Source organism: Ochotona princeps, chromosome 2, assembly GCF_030435755.1.
Source record: "Ochotona princeps isolate mOchPri1 chromosome 2, mOchPri1.hap1, whole genome shotgun sequence".
In the NCBI taxonomy this organism is placed as follows: Eukaryota; Metazoa; Chordata; class Mammalia; order Lagomorpha; family Ochotonidae; genus Ochotona; species Ochotona princeps.
The window spans coordinates 162,564,684-162,583,223 of record NC_080833.1 but is presented as its reverse complement, the minus strand read 5'-3'; the positions used below and the strand labels follow the sequence as shown (position 1 = coordinate 162,583,223).

The following is an 18,540-nucleotide window of genomic DNA, read 5'->3' as shown; positions in this document are numbered from 1 at the left end:
TGATAACTTTTTCACTGAACCTTTTTCATGTTGATTTTTTTTTATGTTTTAAGATTTCAGAGAGGATCCTGCAGGAAAAGAGCCAGACCATCGCTGAAGGTTTTCTATCTAATCCCCCGCCGCCTAGCCCTCTGCACACTTTTCTCACATTTTACATCAGGGCAACTGGAGTTCAATGCAATAAAATAAAACCTGCAAATGGTGAGATAATGAGTTTTACTCAACATAAGACCTTTCCTGATTAGAAATCAGACATTTTAGACTATTAAGACTGGGCAAAATTCATAGAGAATGCATTTGCATAGCTCATTGTGCAGGTATCTGTTAATACAGATACTGCGATCAAATATAAATGCAGCAAATCTGCAGTGGTTTTTTTTTGGAATCATATACCTAAAACTATCAGTTCTCCTTCTCAGCTTCCCTGATAGAAAAACAAAAAGTTCAAGTCGTTAGTGAATTTGATCATGAAAATTCGTTGGGCTAGCATCCCATTGGGAGTTGAATTGATTTTAGTTTTCACTGATTTTTTTCCTTGAATTTTTTTTAAAGATTTATTTTATTTTTATTGGAAAATCAGATATACAGAGAGGAGATACAGAGAGAAAGATCTTCCGTATGCTAATTCACTCCCCAATTGGCTGCAATGGCTGGAGCTGAGCCAATCTAAAGCCAGGAGCCAGAAGCCTTTTCTGGGTCTCCCGTGTGGGTGCAGGCAGCCAAGGCCTCATGTGCCCTACCAGGTTACAATCAGGGAGCTGGATGGAAAGTGGGGTCGCTGGGACACAAACCAGTGCCCATATGGGATCCCGACACATGCAAAGTGAGGACTCCAGCCACCAGGCCACCAGGCCAGACCTAGTTACCATTGCTTTTAAAAGGCAGAGATCACCAAACATAAGGCAAATCCAGTTCTGTACTTAAAGCCACTAAAGACGATCACTTGCATATAAACAATAGCTCTGCTAACTAGAAATGATTTCTGTTGAGCTTTTAAAAGCAAATACCACTAAAATTCTTCTGAGTGGTGGTTAAGGATTTCATTATTTATTTTATTTTTTAAAATGTGTTAATATGAGAAGTAGAGAGGGGCAGAAACAGAGAACCACATCATTTCTAGGCATTTATTCACTCCCCCGAATGCCTGCATGGCTGGAGGGGATGTGGTGTTGAGGAGGTGCAGGGCTGAGGCTGGGAACTGGCAGCTCAGTTGGGCTCAGTTATATCGAGAGCAGAGACCCGACCATTTAAACTACCACACACCACTTCCTCGGGTCCACTGAGCAGAAAGTTGGAGTTAGGAATTAAACCCAAATGCTTAGACAGGGGATGCAGACATCTGAAATGGTGTCTAGACACAGGCTGAACGCTCACAGTTTGTCTCTATTTTGTTTCCCAATGCTCCTTTTCCCTTTTCCTCTCATTACTCATCAGCTATTTTTCTATCCTGGTATTGATGTAGTGTAGTTTTTTATAAGACAATACATGAGCATGGTACAGGATGTAAAGGATCTACAAGGTGTACAGTTTCCCTTCCCAGCTCCTCAGCCTGTTCAATCCTATTTCAGTTTTTCATAATCTCATATATATATGAATGTATATATATGTATACACATGTATTTCCATATACGCATTTTAGAAGACAATAGCTTTAACATACAGCGGTTTGACGAATGATTATCTAAATTTTTAACTTTTTTTCTCTTTTTTTATTGGAAAGTCAGATATACAGAGAGAAGGAGAGACAGAAAGGAAGATCTTCCTTCTGATGATTCGCTCCCCAAGTGGCCACAATGGCCAGAGCTGAGCTGATCCTAAACCAGGAGCCCAGAGGCTCCTCTGGGTCTCCCATGCCGGTGCAGGGTCCCAAGGCTTTGGGCCATCCTCAACTGCTTTCCCAGGCTACAGGCAGGGAGTTGGATGGGAAGTGGGGCTGCCGGGATTAGAACTGTTGCCCATACGGCATGTGCAAGGCAAGGACCCTGGTCACCAGGGTACAGCACTGGGCCCCTCACTGATTTCTTTTTTTTAAATTTGTTATAATTCAGACCAAGAACGTTTACTATGATTTCTCTGGAAGTTGCAAGTTAGTGACCTCTGCTTGATATCCCTGGAGTTCCATATACATGAGAACAGGGACTGTCCACTTCACTTTTTTTTTAGTTACTTGCTCAGTGATTTGTACCTGTCAAGCACCTAATGACACATTTCATCCATAGGCTTTTCCATTATCTTCTGGCCTGAGGAAGTCCTCCATCATAGTAAGATGTCCTTGAACTATGAAGATACACATTTGTCCTTAACTGGACAACTGAATACTGAAGCTAATTGGAGGAAAACTTTAAGTGGTTTTCACGACTATATTTTACAGACCTATTTAAGTTACAAGAGGGAAATGAAACAGGAAAAAAAAGAGACCCTCGTGATAGCTGAATATAATTGTTTATTGTCTGGCATACTTTTGATAAACATGATCATAAACACAATATCTAAAAGTTATAGAGATATTATAATTATGGTTATTCAGTTATTAATGAGCAACTTTCAAATGAGGTGAATGTGAAAAGTTAATTGCCAAGGGCCTATTTTTGAACTTTCCAAAAAGAAAAGATTCACAAGAAGACAATTTTAAAAACTTGTCTCCTGGGTGAGTCAATTTGGAAATTTCTAAGAAACAAGAAACAGGAAAATAAAGGAAGAAAATAGCAGGAAAAAAAAAAGCAATGAGGTAAGGAAAGCAGGAGGAAGGTGTGGAGGGCTGTTACAGATAGTGAGGACTGTCATAGGACGCCACGAAGCTGGTGCCTTGTTAAACGTCTTATTAAACATCACAGGAATGATGGTTAGCCAATGCTAATGTCTAACAGAAAATTGCTCAATTATTTTTTTGTTAGAAATTGTTACTTGACAGAATGAGTTCTAATGATATCAGGCCACATAGTTCTGCCATTGCCTAGGTTTGAGACAATTTCTTTATGAATGCCTATGTATTTGCCCATAAATAAAACTTGGCATTGTTTAGCATGCTTGTTTGGAAAGTAATTTTCTTTTTGATTCCTCTTCTCCTTTCAGGCAAAGTCTTCTTGTTTACTATTCTGTAGTGAAGAGACTCTTACTACTTAGAGGAGGTGTTTCAGTTTAAAAAGACACAAGAGAAGCCATTAGGTACCATTGGGGTGTGTGTGTGTGTGTGTGTGTGTGTGTACACCAACTGGAAGCAGCTGTCTGAGCTGCTCCCCAGTTCAGAGCGAACAAAGCTGCTCTCTGGGCCTGCCGAACCAGAGGTGGGATCAGAAAATGTATTGGGAACTATGGTTTCTGATGGGTATCTTCTTCTTCTTTTTATTTAATTCTTCTTTTAAAGTATTACATGTCTATTTAAGTGATGGGAATACTTCAGAAGAAAATAAAGTTAGAAATTCGAAAGAGTGGAGGCAGGCCTTGGTGCTAACAGGCAAAGGGATCACTGGGGTTGCTGTGGTCTGTGTGATGTCAGTGCCTGGGCTGGAGATATGGCACTAAGGTCCTGATTCTGTGGTTATCATTCCTACAACCCACATGGGGCATCTGGGTGGTGTTTAGCCTTTCTGGCTTTGGCCTGGCCCTGCACCAGCTGACAGCAGTATTTGGGGAATGAACCAGTAAGACTCATGAGCTCTCTTATAAAAAAAATAAGTGAATGTGTAAGATTAGGAATCACTGAACAATTACGTTGCAGGGCTACGGAGCTGAGATTTCACATAGTGTTAAGACTCCTTGAAACCTGGCCTGTATAAAAGGCACAGGGAAAATCTCTCATTTGGATATCACTAATTCACACTTGTGAAAGCACTAAAGAAAAGAACTGCAGTGATCAATCTCTGACAAAGGAATTTCTGAGGGAAAAAATAGGTGGAATGAAATATGTTGATGGACGTTTGCGTACTTCAAAAAGAAATACTTTCAAATACTATTTAGAAAATCATTTACATGCAAGCAGGAGACATAATATATTACCACCAACAAATATATCTATCTCCATGAAATCAATTTGCTAAAACGTCATTACTTCACAAATTCAAACATTAATTTTCCTGAGGCCAATGTGATGGGATACTGCTTAAAACCACCACCTGTGACACCAGCATTCCATCTGGGCACCGGTTCGAATCCCAGCTGCCCTATTTCTGATCCATCTCTTTGCTAGTGGCTTGAGAATAGCAGTGGAAGACCCCGAAGGATCTCCTGGATTGTCGGCTCTGGCCGTTGCAGTCATTTGGGAAATGAACCAGCAGCTGGAAGGTCCTTCTTTGTCTCCGCTCTCTCTGTGATCTTTGCCTTTCAAGTAAAGAAATAAATCTTTGGGAAAAAACTCATTTTTTTCCTATTCTAAAGTAAGGGACATAATAAAATAGTGTCCTAACAACAGTGGTTAAGGACAATTATAAAAGAATTGAATGTTACATAGGCTTTTTGAAAAAAAAAATGTTTCTTTGTGGGATTCTTCCTCTGTTATGGGATTTTGGGAATCTCACAGCTTCTGATGCTGAAAACACAGGATGGTAGGCTGGCACAGTGGAGAGCCTGGGGACAAAACCAATGTCCTTCCCATCTTCGGGGGTCTAAGGAGAAGTAGGCAAATGGGATTAGCATGGCAGGAAGAAGTAAGAGAAAAAAAGTCAAAAGAAGTAAAACAGAGAAATCAAGAGTGTTCCCAGGAAATACCTGAGGGGAGATATTCCCTGGTTCAGAGGGCCCTTGTCCTGGGCACTTGGCTGCTCCAGACAGTGACGCCTGCAGTGTTCCACAGTGCAGTCCCCTTGGACCCTCCCCACACAATTCCCCTCACCCATCCCGTGATGAATCCTTGGATATAATATCCTTTTTTATTTTGTTTTGATTTCCCTGTGTCAGGATTTTCTTTTTTCTTTCTTTTTTTTTCCCACCACTGAAAGACCTAGGCTTCTTTCTATAGGAGTGGGGCGAGAAGGCACCATAGCAACCGAGGACCACATAGGCCCTCTGGGATATTCAGACTCATCCAGCTCGCTTCCCTGCAGCCGGATGGCCCTGCGAACAATGAGAAAGGACAGAGTTTCACCCCTCTTCCGTTCTCAGATTCAAAACAAAAGCTTTAGAAATTGCTTCTCCAGTCAGCCATGTGCCTATAGGAGACACTAAGCAACCACTGATTCTCTTCAGAGTATGGTTTTAAAAAGGGACACAAAAAAGGCCAGCCATCTATTCTTTTCTGCACACACACATGCCGACCATAGAATAACACTTCCATTTTTTTTTCCTCACAAACAGGAGAGATGGAGAATTTATATCCAGTGAGTTGAAATCTTAGTTTTGCTTAATTAAGAACTGTGTGCAGGAAACTGCAAAGACATTTCTCTTATGTTCCTTTTTTAGTTCTTACAACAACCCTGCCAAGTAGATAATATTATTCTCACCCTTGCTGATGAGGAGCCAGGCTGCAACAAGTAAGTCAAGCTGTATTGAAACCCAAGAGGGTCTCATTCTCCATTGTTCACCCAAGCTTCAGAGCATCTAAATATTTAGAAATCCCTTCTGTAATAAAAACCATCTTCTTCTGCTGGCATGAAAATTTATAGATTGCCCAAAGTTGGACTGGCACTGTGGCACAACAGGTTAAGCTGCTGTCTGCACTGTTGGTTTCCAATATACACACCAGTTTGAGTCCCAGATGCTCCAGTTCAAATCCTGATCCCTGTTAATATGCCTGGGAAAGCAGTAAAAGATGACATAATTTGAAATTCCTGCCTCTCACATAGGAGACCTGGAAGAAGCTGCTGACTTTGGCCTGACAAATCCGCAGTTGTTGCTGTCATTCTCTCTCTCTCCTCTCTTTCTCCTCTCTCTCTCTCCTCTCTCTCTCTCTCTCCTCCTCCTCCTTCTCCTCCTCTCTCTCTCTTTCTATATGAAATTCTGTTTTACAAATAAATAAGTAAATCCTTATAAAAAAGAATGCACAGATCAATGGGAGACAAACCTCGACTATTACAAAAATAAAAGCAAATATTTCACAGTAAGGCAAATATCTCATTTATCTACTCATTTATTTAGAGTTCATAGGAAAAGCAATATGAGTGTTACGAAAAATTCAGACTCCGGTAAGCAGAGAATGCTCCCCTGGATGCAGAGTCAGAAATACCGGTTGTGTTTCTCTATTTCTTGTCAGCTTGGAAAAATACACCCATAACATCCCATATGACTGGAAAACCAAGAGAACACTTTTTTCTTAGTTTATTAGTTTGTGATGAAATTCCAATGAAATTCTTTATATGTGAATACATACACATATATGTATTTGATTCTGAAAACAATATGCTATTTTCCAAATATATTTTATCATTTTTATTATAAAATCATTGGAAGCTGACTAAAGAAAATGAGGCAATTTAATGCATTGTTCTGCAGTCTTTCCAGATATGATGATATCTGAACTATGGTAGATGATAGGGATTGTCACAAAATAGGCATGGACTTTCAAAACAAAATAATCTTGCAATGAATAGGTGTGCTTATATTTAAAATATTGATGTTGTGAAATACGTGTATTCCCAGGCACTTGCTGGACTTCTGGAGGTTGGAACATGGCCCAAGTGATTTTGGAGAACATGGAGACCGAAGGTTGAGTGCAATACAAAACAATTCCCAAGACAAGTTGCTCCAAGCGGAGTTTTATTTAGCACAATTGCTCTGGTTTATGAGATGTTCCTTGCTACTTACGAGGACAAGGTTAGATGTCGTACCCTTCACAGGCTACAAGGCCTCGAATGGACAAACATCATGTGCTCATTTCAGAGAACCTGGGGATCATAAGGACAATCCTCCCACTGCCATTTCTGTTGCTTTCATCAAATTATTATTTTTTTTTCCTGTTACAATACAATTTCAACTTTCTAAGTGCAGGGTGCCCCTTGAAACTTCGTGTGAAAGCAATATTCCCTAGATAATCTCCAAAAAAGACCTCACAGGGCACGGGTAACAGCTTGTTTTGTTCCTTTGTCGTAATTAGTGTGAACTATTAGATTAACACTTGGTTTCCTCTTGGCATAAAAGATACTGATTTGTGGGCTTAGAAATACATAATCATGCATTTAACTACGTTTTCAAGTTCTGAATTTCTGACTATTTTTTTCCAGGAGCGAATTATTCTTCTATGTTTATTTTTATTGATGCAAAATAACTGTATAACTTATGAATACAGTGTAAAGAAAGAAAGAGACTCAATGTGCCCTATGTCACTGGAAGTTCTTGATTCAACTCTTTCACTTTGCTTTTACACAGAAATATGACTCATATGTCACACACTCCCCTAAAGCATCCCAGCTGCGAACTGTGACTAGCCACAGAATTTAGTCGTACCCCCACAACGCCCCCCCCCCAAACTCATATAGAAGAGGGCTGTGTCATTACAGATGATAAGAGGCAGGTATGATTGATGAGACTCAACCTGCATTGAATAAGAGTGGCAACAGAACAAGAGAGATTACCATGCACCAAGCAAATCGCAATATATACTGTTGTTTTGTGTCTGATCCTAACATACGCATTGTGAGGTAGACATTACCTCCACCACCTGCTGCTTTGATACATGCTATGAAAGAGACATGCTATGGCTATAAGGTTGGGAAATAGGGCCTGGGAAATAAGCACTGGAATCTTTTTTAATATTTTTCATTTCAAAGTCTACAATGTTTCTCTGATGTTACTGTCCTCAAATTTATGCTTGGACAATTCTTGTCTAAAGGAAATAACTTATTGAGCAGACAGTATAGATGTATTCAGGTAAGGAGAAGCACTTATTCTGTATTCTCCTTCTGAGGTGGAGGTGGAAGAGCTGCAATACATAAAGATACAGTCATTCATGGGAGCAAGAAGCAGCTAACATGCCTCCAGTTTGAAGAGTTGCCACTATAACTATACCTTTGCTCATTCGATTGTAATTTATGAGACAATTAGGCCTTTCATGCATTAAAAAAGATATTAGGAATAAAACATGCTATGCAACAGAAACTTTAAAAACAACAATTATTCCCCTAAGGGATATTTGAAAACAAACAAGCAAACAGAGGCTGTAATAAAATAAAGCAAGGGTTCCCAAGGATGGAAGTGAACAAGTCTCTTTCATTGGTGTTTATGCTGCCTTTTTGAGCACCAATGAGCTGATCTTCTTGAACGCACCATTTGCAAAGCATAAGCAGCAGAACCCCCATGTTGGCTGCTTATATATAGAGGGAAATCTTTCATTGTTGGAGTTGACTTACCAGGACCCAAAGCATGGGTCTAGATCACATGGCAAGCCACAAATCATGAGACACTTGACATGACTCTAATTCTAGCTACTGCCATCCAGCTAACATTTAGCAGTCAACTGTGAAGAGCCACGCTTAAAATTCTGGAAATTCTGAGAATGGGAAGATGGGCTGAGGCTTTTCTCTGGATTTCTCCTTCCTGCTCCAGATCTACCCTCATCCTGCCTTCATCCACAGTCATTGTCTCATCCAGGAGTTCTCATGAGGGTCACTTTCCTCAGAGGAGACATGCAGTGCCAGCAGGATCTCAGCAACCCACCTCTTCCTAAATTCATGTTTCTATTACCCATTACTCTTCCACCCTCACTGCCACATAAACCTTGGTTTTAGTCTTATAGAACTTCCTACCATTCCACATCCTCCATAATACTCCTCTTGATTCTGGTCTAAGATCTAGAGGAAGGACTTTTTGGTCTGCTGACCCTTCCCCCATACCACCAGGTTCCTAAACAGAAGGACCAGTTGTGTCCTTGCAGGGGACCCCTCAGTATTTCTGCCAGAATAAAATCATTACCCTTGTGTGTCATTATCAATGTCTCTTTTAAATACCCAGATCATGATTGCATTAAAAAGAGAGGCGGCTATCTGAGTCTACTTCTCACCATTACAGGGCTCATAAGCCTCAGTAACTGCTAAGTGAATGACTAGCTGGATTAATAGGTTGGTGCTAGTCCTGACCCTCGACCCTCACCATGCTGCCAGAAACTTCTGATCCTCCAGTGTTTAGACCAGGTCCTGTGGATTCTACTGGCCTCCTAGTGAAAGGGGCTGCATGGGCACAATCTGTGAATGAAACATGGCCTCTCCATATTGCCATCCTGTTTCATTTTTATAGTAGTGAGTTTCCTATTGCTCAGGTCTCAAGCCATCCTTTATCTCATCAGGTGCATGGTCTCCCACTGTGTTTCTTTCCTCACCTGGACTTTAACAGGCTCCATCCAGTGTTCCAGAGTGTCCACGGTGACGTTCTCGGGCAGCAGCACAGGGTCACTAGGGGGGATAACACATGAGGGGGAGCACACTGCACCTGAAGGAACAAGCATTTTTAGCAGAATGTGAAATTCTCAAGTCTCAAGCTTCTTTATTCTGAAATCAAAAGCTTTGATTTTCTAAGAGCTATCTACATGATGGGGTCATTCCATTTTAACAGTTACAGCCAGGCTGATATTTGAATACTCAGTACTTTTTGAAGAGACTTAGACAATAATTGGCAAAGAGCCACTTGCCCAATCTAGCGCCTCTTGCTCCAAGTGCTCTCTTAATTTGTTTTATCCTGTATAAACTCATCTCCATAATGCCCGAATCTCTGGATTCTCCAGCAATTGAAAGATCAGTTCCTGATCCAGCTAACTTTCAGGGTACATAGCTGTAGCAACTAAAATCTATCATGATTGATTGATGCTTTTGAAGTCTAACATACTTTTGCTTTATAAGATTCTAGAAGATTTCCATAAGTATTCTTTGGGAACTTGCCCAGAAATTACTCTGATGCATATCTTACTCTTTGCCACACGGAGTGAAGTTTATTATGTTGGCAAGCAAGAAACCTGTGTAACTCAAGGAAGAAGCAACGGAAAATAAAAAGCAGTGACTTTTGCCAAATGTTGGCTTCTTGAAAGGAAACTGTGGTGTATTTCCTTTGGACAGGTGGTTGACAGGATTCCGTTCAAAGGAAATATACTCTCAACACTATTTCCTCATGCACAGATGTGATCCGAGTTCTGCTCTTGTTCTGCTTCTGCGCTTTTCATTAATGTTGACAGTATTCACAACAACTACATAACTTGTAAGGACAATATGTCTATATCCACGTGAATGGGGCTCTGTTACATCTTACAGCAGAAAGTAAAGCCATGGAGGATGAAACTCCAGAGGCAGTTCCGAGCTCTGAAACTCTCCACTTGTGCATAAGGTATCACGGTACAAAGAGTCCCTTGAAGATGGCGCAGAACTAATTAAGAAGCAAGTAAGAGTTCTAATTAGCTCAGATTATACTCTTGGGCATTGCACAGGTTAGGATGTCCTATCAATGCAGGTCAGCATTTAGGAGATTGTGTGCTTAGAGTCAACCAGGCAAAAGTGAGCTAACCCCATCACAAATCAGTTCTGGCCTTGAACTTCTTTCATGTAGTAAGATGAATATGAAGTTGCTCTTGAGAGCCTAGTCCCCTACAGAGAAAGAACGAATGAAGAGTAACACACCAAGTAAAATTTCCAATAGTTCCGTTCAGGAACTCTCCGCTCCAGTAACAACCACAGGTGAGCTCATGTAGTATGTGGCCACACATGTGCCCCTTTCCTCTTGGGATTACAAATCGTGCCACAAATTCATCAACTCATAGCCACGCGACAGAGTGGGTAACATGACCAGACATGATGAAAGTGGCTTAGCAGCTGCACTGATGTTACACATACGTGGAAGAGCAAAGAGAACAATTTTACCACAGATTTTCATTCCACCAAAGCAGCTAAAAGTATTTCTGTCTGCTCCTCAGGGAGAACCGTGTGTCTGATTCAAGATGCAGTAAGGCCTAATAAAGAGATGACTTAGGAACAGACATCTCGTCCCATTCTTACCAATCCCATATCCCTGTTCACACTTGTACTCCACAAAGCTCAGCTCCGAAGGAGGTGGTGGGCATTCTCCTTGTAGGTTCTCACACAACTTAAACTCCTGGGTCCACAGCCCATCTTCAGTGCAGAGAATAGGACGCTAGAATTCCCAAGGGGGGAAAAAAAAACATACCCATATTATTATTTTGTTAGTTTATTGAATGAGGGGGGGGGTAATTGAAATCAAAGTGTTCCTGGCTTCTAGAACCTAGAGTACAAGACACAAATGAAACAATAAAATATGTTTTAATTGGCACACATATGCATGCACACTCTCTCTCTCTCTCTCTCTCACACACACACACACACACACACACACATATTAAGATAAATCTTCGCTGTCTCCATTATAAGGAATCGTGAATAATTTTACCATTGATGAAATTCATCTGCAATGTGTTCTCCTTTGGATATAAAGGGCATAATTTGCTGCTAACCACAACCCATGTATTTTGAGCTATTTGGGGAATTTTTTCCCAGATGGTGTTGTTTTTCACTGATTCATCTATACTATCACACAAGTGCTGCTTGTGGCAAATGTCAGAGTTTTTTTTTTTCAAGATGAGTTTCATCCACTGAAATTAAATCAAAATTTTCCTAAAGGTGTGTTTTTGGTTTTCTGCTTGAATGAACACATTATAGCTGCCTTTGATCTCAGCAAAGGCTTTTTCCTTCCTCCACATGTGTGCTCATTTGTGTAACTTTGGCTTCATACCTCGAAGAGATTCCAAAATATGCCCTGTCTGGAACAGAGAAATTGTCACTAACTAATAAAAGCCCAACAGAAAGATTTTAGAGAAGTAGATAATTCTCCCTTCATCTGGCCAACTCTTTGCTTCTTAGCCTGTTAGTGCCAACCGATGTGTTTGATTTCCTAGGGTTTCCATTTTATGGCATATTTCTCTTCACGAATGTTCTGCAGGATTTACCTTTGCTTGTTGGCATTAAGTTAAAGATAATGTGCCAAGGGAGTATTTGAGGTCATTGATCTTTGCCCAGGAGGTCTGCTTGACTTCCTGTCTCATGTACATGTGTGTTGCTTATAAAGATTCTAAAATAAAGTTGATTTTAGTCACACAACCACGATAAGACTGTGGTTTTCATTTGAGATTTCTTGAGCCAAAATTTTGGGAGGATAAAAGTCAAACAACACTTTAAGCTTTGCTGAGGAATTTGTGTTTCCGTTCAGGATTCTGTTCTACTATTGAAAAAATAAAACAATACTAGCATCCCTATCCGAGTTATGTTAATGTCCATCTATGAGAAGAGATCACATTGTCCAATCAGGAGTCCATATGTTTTAAGCACACATTTCGATACCCTACCAATTCAGCTCTTTTTATCCCAGTGGAAATCATGACTATGGGAGATAATATTCCAAAAACATCCCCTCTTCTAAATCCCCTCTCAAATAATATCAACACCTCTGATTGGAATCCAAACATAGCCATGTCTTGTTTGTTGTAATTCTTGCATCCCATTTCTGCTTACCATTCTTTAAGTGGTGAGTGATGAGAGGCAATTTGATTCCAAGCCAAGTGTGTGACGCTATACTTACCCTTTCACTTTCCTGGTTACAGTTGAGCACACACTGGCTGCCCAGCTTGAAGCCATTGGTGCATTCATACATGCCTTCAAAAACAGGAGCAGGAGGCTTGCACACCACTGGAACGCAGCTGCCTCGCTCCCAGACTCCATCTTCCAGGCACTGTATCTTCAGGAACTTGCTGATAAGACATAAACAAAATTGCTCATCAGATTCACATGGAGGTCATGGAAAAGACAGTATACTCAGCAAAACATGATGAGGATAAGAATAGGCTGAGGCACACGGTACTTCTTACATAATGTCTCACCGTCTCAAAGTTGCAATACTAAAAATAGCCATGATCAGAGACTGGCATGGTGGAGTCCTGGCTGGAGCCATGGCTTTTGACACAACCATTCTATTTTCTAGTGATGCTGTGACTTCCGGGCTGCTTTACTTTCGATTTAATTTCCTGCTAATGGAATTAGGAAGACAACAGAAAATGTCCCCAATTCTTAGGTGCCACTACCAATGTGGAAGGCTAGTAATGAAGTCCTGAATCCTGGCTAAGGCCAGTATCTGGCACAGCACACCCTGTTGTGAGCCTTGGTGAATGAACAGGTTGATAGATCACACTCTCTCTTTCCTGCTATCTCTCCGTCTCTCTCTCTCAATGTCACTCCACCCCTTTGCATTTTAAATACATGAATCATTTAAAAAGTGAGATATACTACTATTTGATGTATTACTGCAAGCAAGTATCCAGATCATTTATGATCAGGTTTTATTTGACATTTTCATGCTGAAGAAGTTTCACACCTAGGTCCACTGGGAAATTCCAGGAAGGATGGAGTACAGAAAAGGTTATCACACCCTCAGGGAATTGACCAGTTGTGATCTGAAGAGCAGCAGTATCGCTATGGTGATATATCTGATGAAACTGCTAATATTTATGGTTCTTTAGAACGGGAAGAAGGTGTAGCAATACACATCCTGGTTAAAACCAAGATTTACTCTAACCTTTAAAACAACTTTCTCTCCAAGATTACTGCAGTGTTTTTGTTTACAAGTCCATTTTTCCTTGGAAAGAGCTCCTACCTTTCCCCAGAGCCTCACAAGAAGACATGACTCAATGCTGCCTGGAAGAACGGCTCTTCCTCATACACAGACATGGTCCCCAGCCAGAGACTGCATTGGAAGTGGCTGGAAACCAACAGAATTCTTACTATTGTGAGTTTGCTCCACTCCCCATCTGACTCACTGCAATTTGAAGACTCCTTTTATATGGCTATTTTAATACAGCCCTTTCTGATTCAGAATACTTCCGGTTACACATAAACTCGTGATTCTAAAATATAAAACAACCATTTAGCTATTGACCCTTTCAATTACATGATGTACTTAATTAGCAATTTTTCAATGTCACAACTTTCATTTTAAATTTAAATACGTCTAGCATTCTATGAGTACCAATGTCAACTGTTGCACAATGCCCTATGTATTCCATTATTTTTAAGGTGACATTCACACATGCAGCTACTGTATTTGTCCTATGAAGAACATACATTTTACATGATCTTATAAACCTGCATGTGTCTGTCTTTCCTATTAAACTCAAATTTCTAGAAAGCAGAGTGTGCTACTCATTCTTGTTTTCAGTTCTCAGGAACCAAAACATACTTAGGAGTGGATAGCTGATACAGCAGTTAACAGCCCTCTTTGGACATCTGCATCCCCATTTGAACATCTGAGTTTGAGTCCTGACTTACTTTTCAATTTCAGTGTCCACTAATGCATACCGTGGGAGGCAGCAGGTAATGGCCCGAGGAGCCCCAGGCTTTGTCTCAGCTCACTCATAGCTGTGGTAGGCTTTAGCGTGGTGAAGCAGCAGATGAAATCTAGCATTCTCTCTCTCTCTCTCTCTCTCTCTCTCTCTCTCTCTCTCTGCCCTTTTCTCTGTCTTCTTTTCAAATAAATGAATGAAAAAGTAAGTTAAAATCAGCAAAATAATGCCTTAGTTACACTTGGTATTAAAGAAATAGTCGATGATTTATTCAACAAAGTGAAATTAACTGTGTGAGGACCATTGCAAGGTGAATCACATGGTGTAACAGATAAATCATTATTACCAAACAAATGAAGATTTCATTTCTGTTTTACAGATAAAGGAATACACAGAGAGATGTAATGTAACTTGCCTAAGCTCTTACATCAAGGAGTGTATTTATTTCCTAGTGCTTTTCATAAAAATGGTTTTGTACTTTAACTGTTTTATTAATATCAATCAAGAAACAACTAGGGTGTTTTTAATATTATCAAGCACAAAGTTAAATCATTTTTCATTTCAAGAAATGTTTCAGGATAGAAGTCTTATTTATGACTAAAATGCTTTGGTGTTATAGTCTGTGTGGACAGAGACCTAAGAGAAACCACAAACACCTCCTTGGATTCTACCTTTCAGGTGCTTGGTAAGATAGCTGCATACATTATATTAGTAAGTCTATCAAGCAACCCTTAGTGGCAACATTTCAGAGCATTAGTATGTGTTCCACAGTCATAGCTGCAGGAAGACGGCAGGTCTGGGTAGGCTAGCCACAAGAGTTGGTGGTCCTCCCCCTGGGTTCACTGTTTCTGTTTTCTCCATGGACCACTCTGACCACAAATAGTGTCTTTAGCCTTCTGAGCAACCAGCCATGTTTTCACTTGATGTTATATTTGCAAGTGTGGCAAGATAGAAAAACCATCAAAAATATTTGTCCTGAGTAACAAATTACATAGATAAAAGAACACAGATCTTGTTACTTGGGAAGTCTTTGCAAATGAACAGAGCTGGATGGTCAAGCCTGCAGCCAAGATCCAGAACATTCTGAGTCCCTCAGCAGAAGATCCCCATGTGTTCTTAGATATCCCCCCCACACACACACCCACATCCCCATCATTGGCCTGTTCTTCAACTTGATGCAAATAAAATCACACACTGTGTGTCTTCTGTTTTACAGGTTGTTTTTTTTTTTTTTTCTTGAGGAAGATGCCATTTAAAATGTCTTCCCAACCATATTTTCAATGGAAGACAAGCCATTTTTTTCCTTCTTTTCTGCAAGGTCCCCTTTGTCCCTCTCGAAGACTAGATATATTATTTTCTTTCAGACTACAGCCTAAATCTTCCCAGGCACTGTTCTCCTTCTACTACTTCCCATGGATGACATTTTCTTTCTATCTCTGCTACATCAAGTTCCCCTAGCAGGAGGTAGTAGGCAATGAAGCTGATAACAGGGCAATGAGGCTATAAAAACCCTACCTGTCAGCACGCTTACGGAGGAGAACTCATGCCTGGCCAGGGGCAGGATGTTTTGAGTTCATGTGCTGTTTTTCTCTGAATTGCTTGGAACACTTAAACCATGGAAATAGTCCTCTCATTCCCTGCCCAAAGTGAAGAATCATTCAAGAATGTCAATTTTACATTTCTTTGCCAATTTAATAACCTCAGGGGGTGAGGGTAGGCAAATCAAACTTGGATGGGAAATGGTGAATTTGGATGTTCGGGGTGGCACTCAAACACCATGACATGCTCTGTGTGTGAACCACCAGCCATCATTGGAGGAAGAGAGCCCAGACGGCAGGAGGAAAGCAGCATGGTTCACATGGTGGACCCAGGAGCAAGAGTCAGGAGAGGCTACCCTGTCCTGGATCCGTTTTCAACAAGGGTGCCTAGGCTGCTCTTCACCTCACAGACTCTCCTTCTTCCCCATCTCCCCCTTGTGTGTTAGACTGCTGTATAACGGAGCCTTTGTCTGCCTCTACATCAGTGCTGTCATTTAATTTCCATGTGCAGACTTCTTGCAAAGCATATGGTTAGACTTTTTTGTCCCAGTAGTAAGGGCTGTCTCACTCTGCTTGCTAGACATACCTGTAGATCCCCACTATGAGCATGAGTCTTCAGGCCCCACAGAACGGAGCTCGGCACTTGAGTGACCCGGGCTGATCATGGACATTCTGCTCTAAAGCAGACTGCGTGTGCTCAGGAAATGAGCACCCTGTTCTTAGTTCTAGCCAATGTGGTTTCACCATTCAGCCTCTGAGGGGCACTAAAGCCTAAATCGTATCACTCATCTTGCTGAAGTTTCATTTAATTTGTGTTACAGTCTTACTAGGCCCCTCTCCTTTCAGGCCACTTGGTAAAATCCTATCCTTAATGTTCTTGTAACGCAAGGTAGACCTATAGGAAGCGATTAACTCAAAGGCTTGGTGCCCAAGTGATGGGACATTTGAGCTTGCCTTCTCTGTACTCCATTCTGTCAAATGAGGACACAACAGAAAGATCATCTGAAAACCCCTATCTTGGGCTTTTCCACCTCCAAACACTGTGAGAAACCAACGTCTAGTTTTCAAGGTACCCATCTATTGTACTCTGTTTAGTGGCTTCAAAGATCTAAGACCCAAAATAGCGAGACTTAACTACTGGTGTGCCACAGTGGCCCCCACATTTCATCAGTGTTGCTAGGATTGAGGAGTGACCTTTGATTAAGATAATGAAGGAAAAAATGGTTTATTCACAGTGGTGCAATTTCTCCATATAATGTATACAAATCAAAAACCATAAGGTGTTTTATAGCCATGGGGTTAATAGTATTTCAAAGAATTATGACATTGGATACCAGAGTTATGCACACAGACAGGCCCTTATCAGGACATAGATTCCAAGTCTTGTTTAACAGTTCATGCCAAATACCTTTCATATAAAACATTCTACTTACATCTAGGAATTTCCTAAAATTTTCATCCAAATGGAGGGAGGGACAGAAATATCTCAGTTTACAGGCATGCAAGTGTGCATTTATAATCATAGATATATCTTGTTTGACATCCTAGAGAAAGCAATTTATTTGCAAAAGTGACAAAGACTTCAAAGCGTTCAAGTCATAGTTTCACAGATGATAATTAGATCAATATTCCAGCAGGTTACCCCATAAGAATTATGGAGAAGCCACCCTGAAAAACCAGATTTCCAAACTCACTGAACTAAACCTTCTGGGGTTAGCCTAGGACTCTGGGTTTTTCAAATTCATAATAGTTTGATGTGCAACTTGGTTGGCAATATACTAAAACCTCTGCTACTTTCTCATGGAAGCCAAGAAAACAGTCATGTCACCCTCTAACAACGCTGTAGCTTTCCTGTTTGGACTTTTCAAGCATCTAGCTTTTAGGCTAGTGTTGCTAGTCAGTCTCCAATTTCTCGCTCCGAATGGTATCATGGGTTAGGGGAAGATGTTGGTATTTATTTTCCCTCTAACTTATTCAGACAAATCACCATGATTTACAAGTTAGAAGGTGCTCTTTTCAAATTTCCAGATTTTGTGGTATCCACCTAGTGATGACAGTCCAGCTGCACACTTTCTGCTTCTGACATCATTGACAGAAACAAGGGTCTTGTCATCCAAGCTTGGCAGAAAGTCTGATTGATGCTGCTTGAGGAACACATGAGTCCACTCCATCCTTCTAGCACCACTGTAAGGTTTTTTAAAAAGTAAATAGAGGTATTTGCTGAGTCCAAGAGAATCATCACTTGTTTGACAGTCCAGGGCATGTAGTCTAGTGTTTCTTACGGGTAGTCTGGTCCTATTAAATTCCATGTATTTATAAAAACTTTTATTTACTTATTTTACTTGAAAGACATACCACACACACACACACACACACACACACAATGAGACCTCGCGATCTTCCATCTGTTGGTTCACTCCCCAAATGTCTTCAATAACCAGAGAAGCAGGACTGAGCCAAGATAGAGCCAGAAACTTGGAACTCAATCCAAATCTCCCTTATGGATGGCAGACTCAATGTTGAAGCCACTCCCAGCTTTCCTGCCAAAGGATACAATCCTGTCTGCTTGCAAAGATTTTTACTTGTTCTTCCTCTTGCTAGCTCCTTCTCGGTCTTCACATCTAAGAAACAGTTTCATAAGGACAGAGCATCCTTATGTTACTTTTTAAAAAAATAAAACATATTTGCTCTTTGAATAAATTGCATACACTGCAACTATTTTTTATTGGTTTTGATTGTTTATTGTATCTGCCC

The 18,540-nt window shown here is 40.6% G+C and overlaps 1 protein-coding gene across 1 annotated transcript in view; it reads right to left on the bottom strand.

The window, feature by feature from the left end:
* Positions 1–18,540, bottom strand: part of PAPPA2 (pappalysin 2) — a 230,588-nt gene that overhangs the window by 40,694 nt on the left and 171,354 nt on the right. Inside the window, exons 17-19 of the mRNA XM_058660702.1 lie at positions 12,496–12,664; positions 10,902–11,037; positions 9,242–9,351 (exon numbers count right to left, since the gene is read on the bottom strand). Coding sequence (XP_058516685.1) covers positions 9,242–9,351; positions 10,902–11,037; positions 12,496–12,664 — 415 coding nt within the window. The remainder of the gene's footprint in view (positions 1–9,241; positions 9,352–10,901; positions 11,038–12,495; positions 12,665–18,540) is intronic.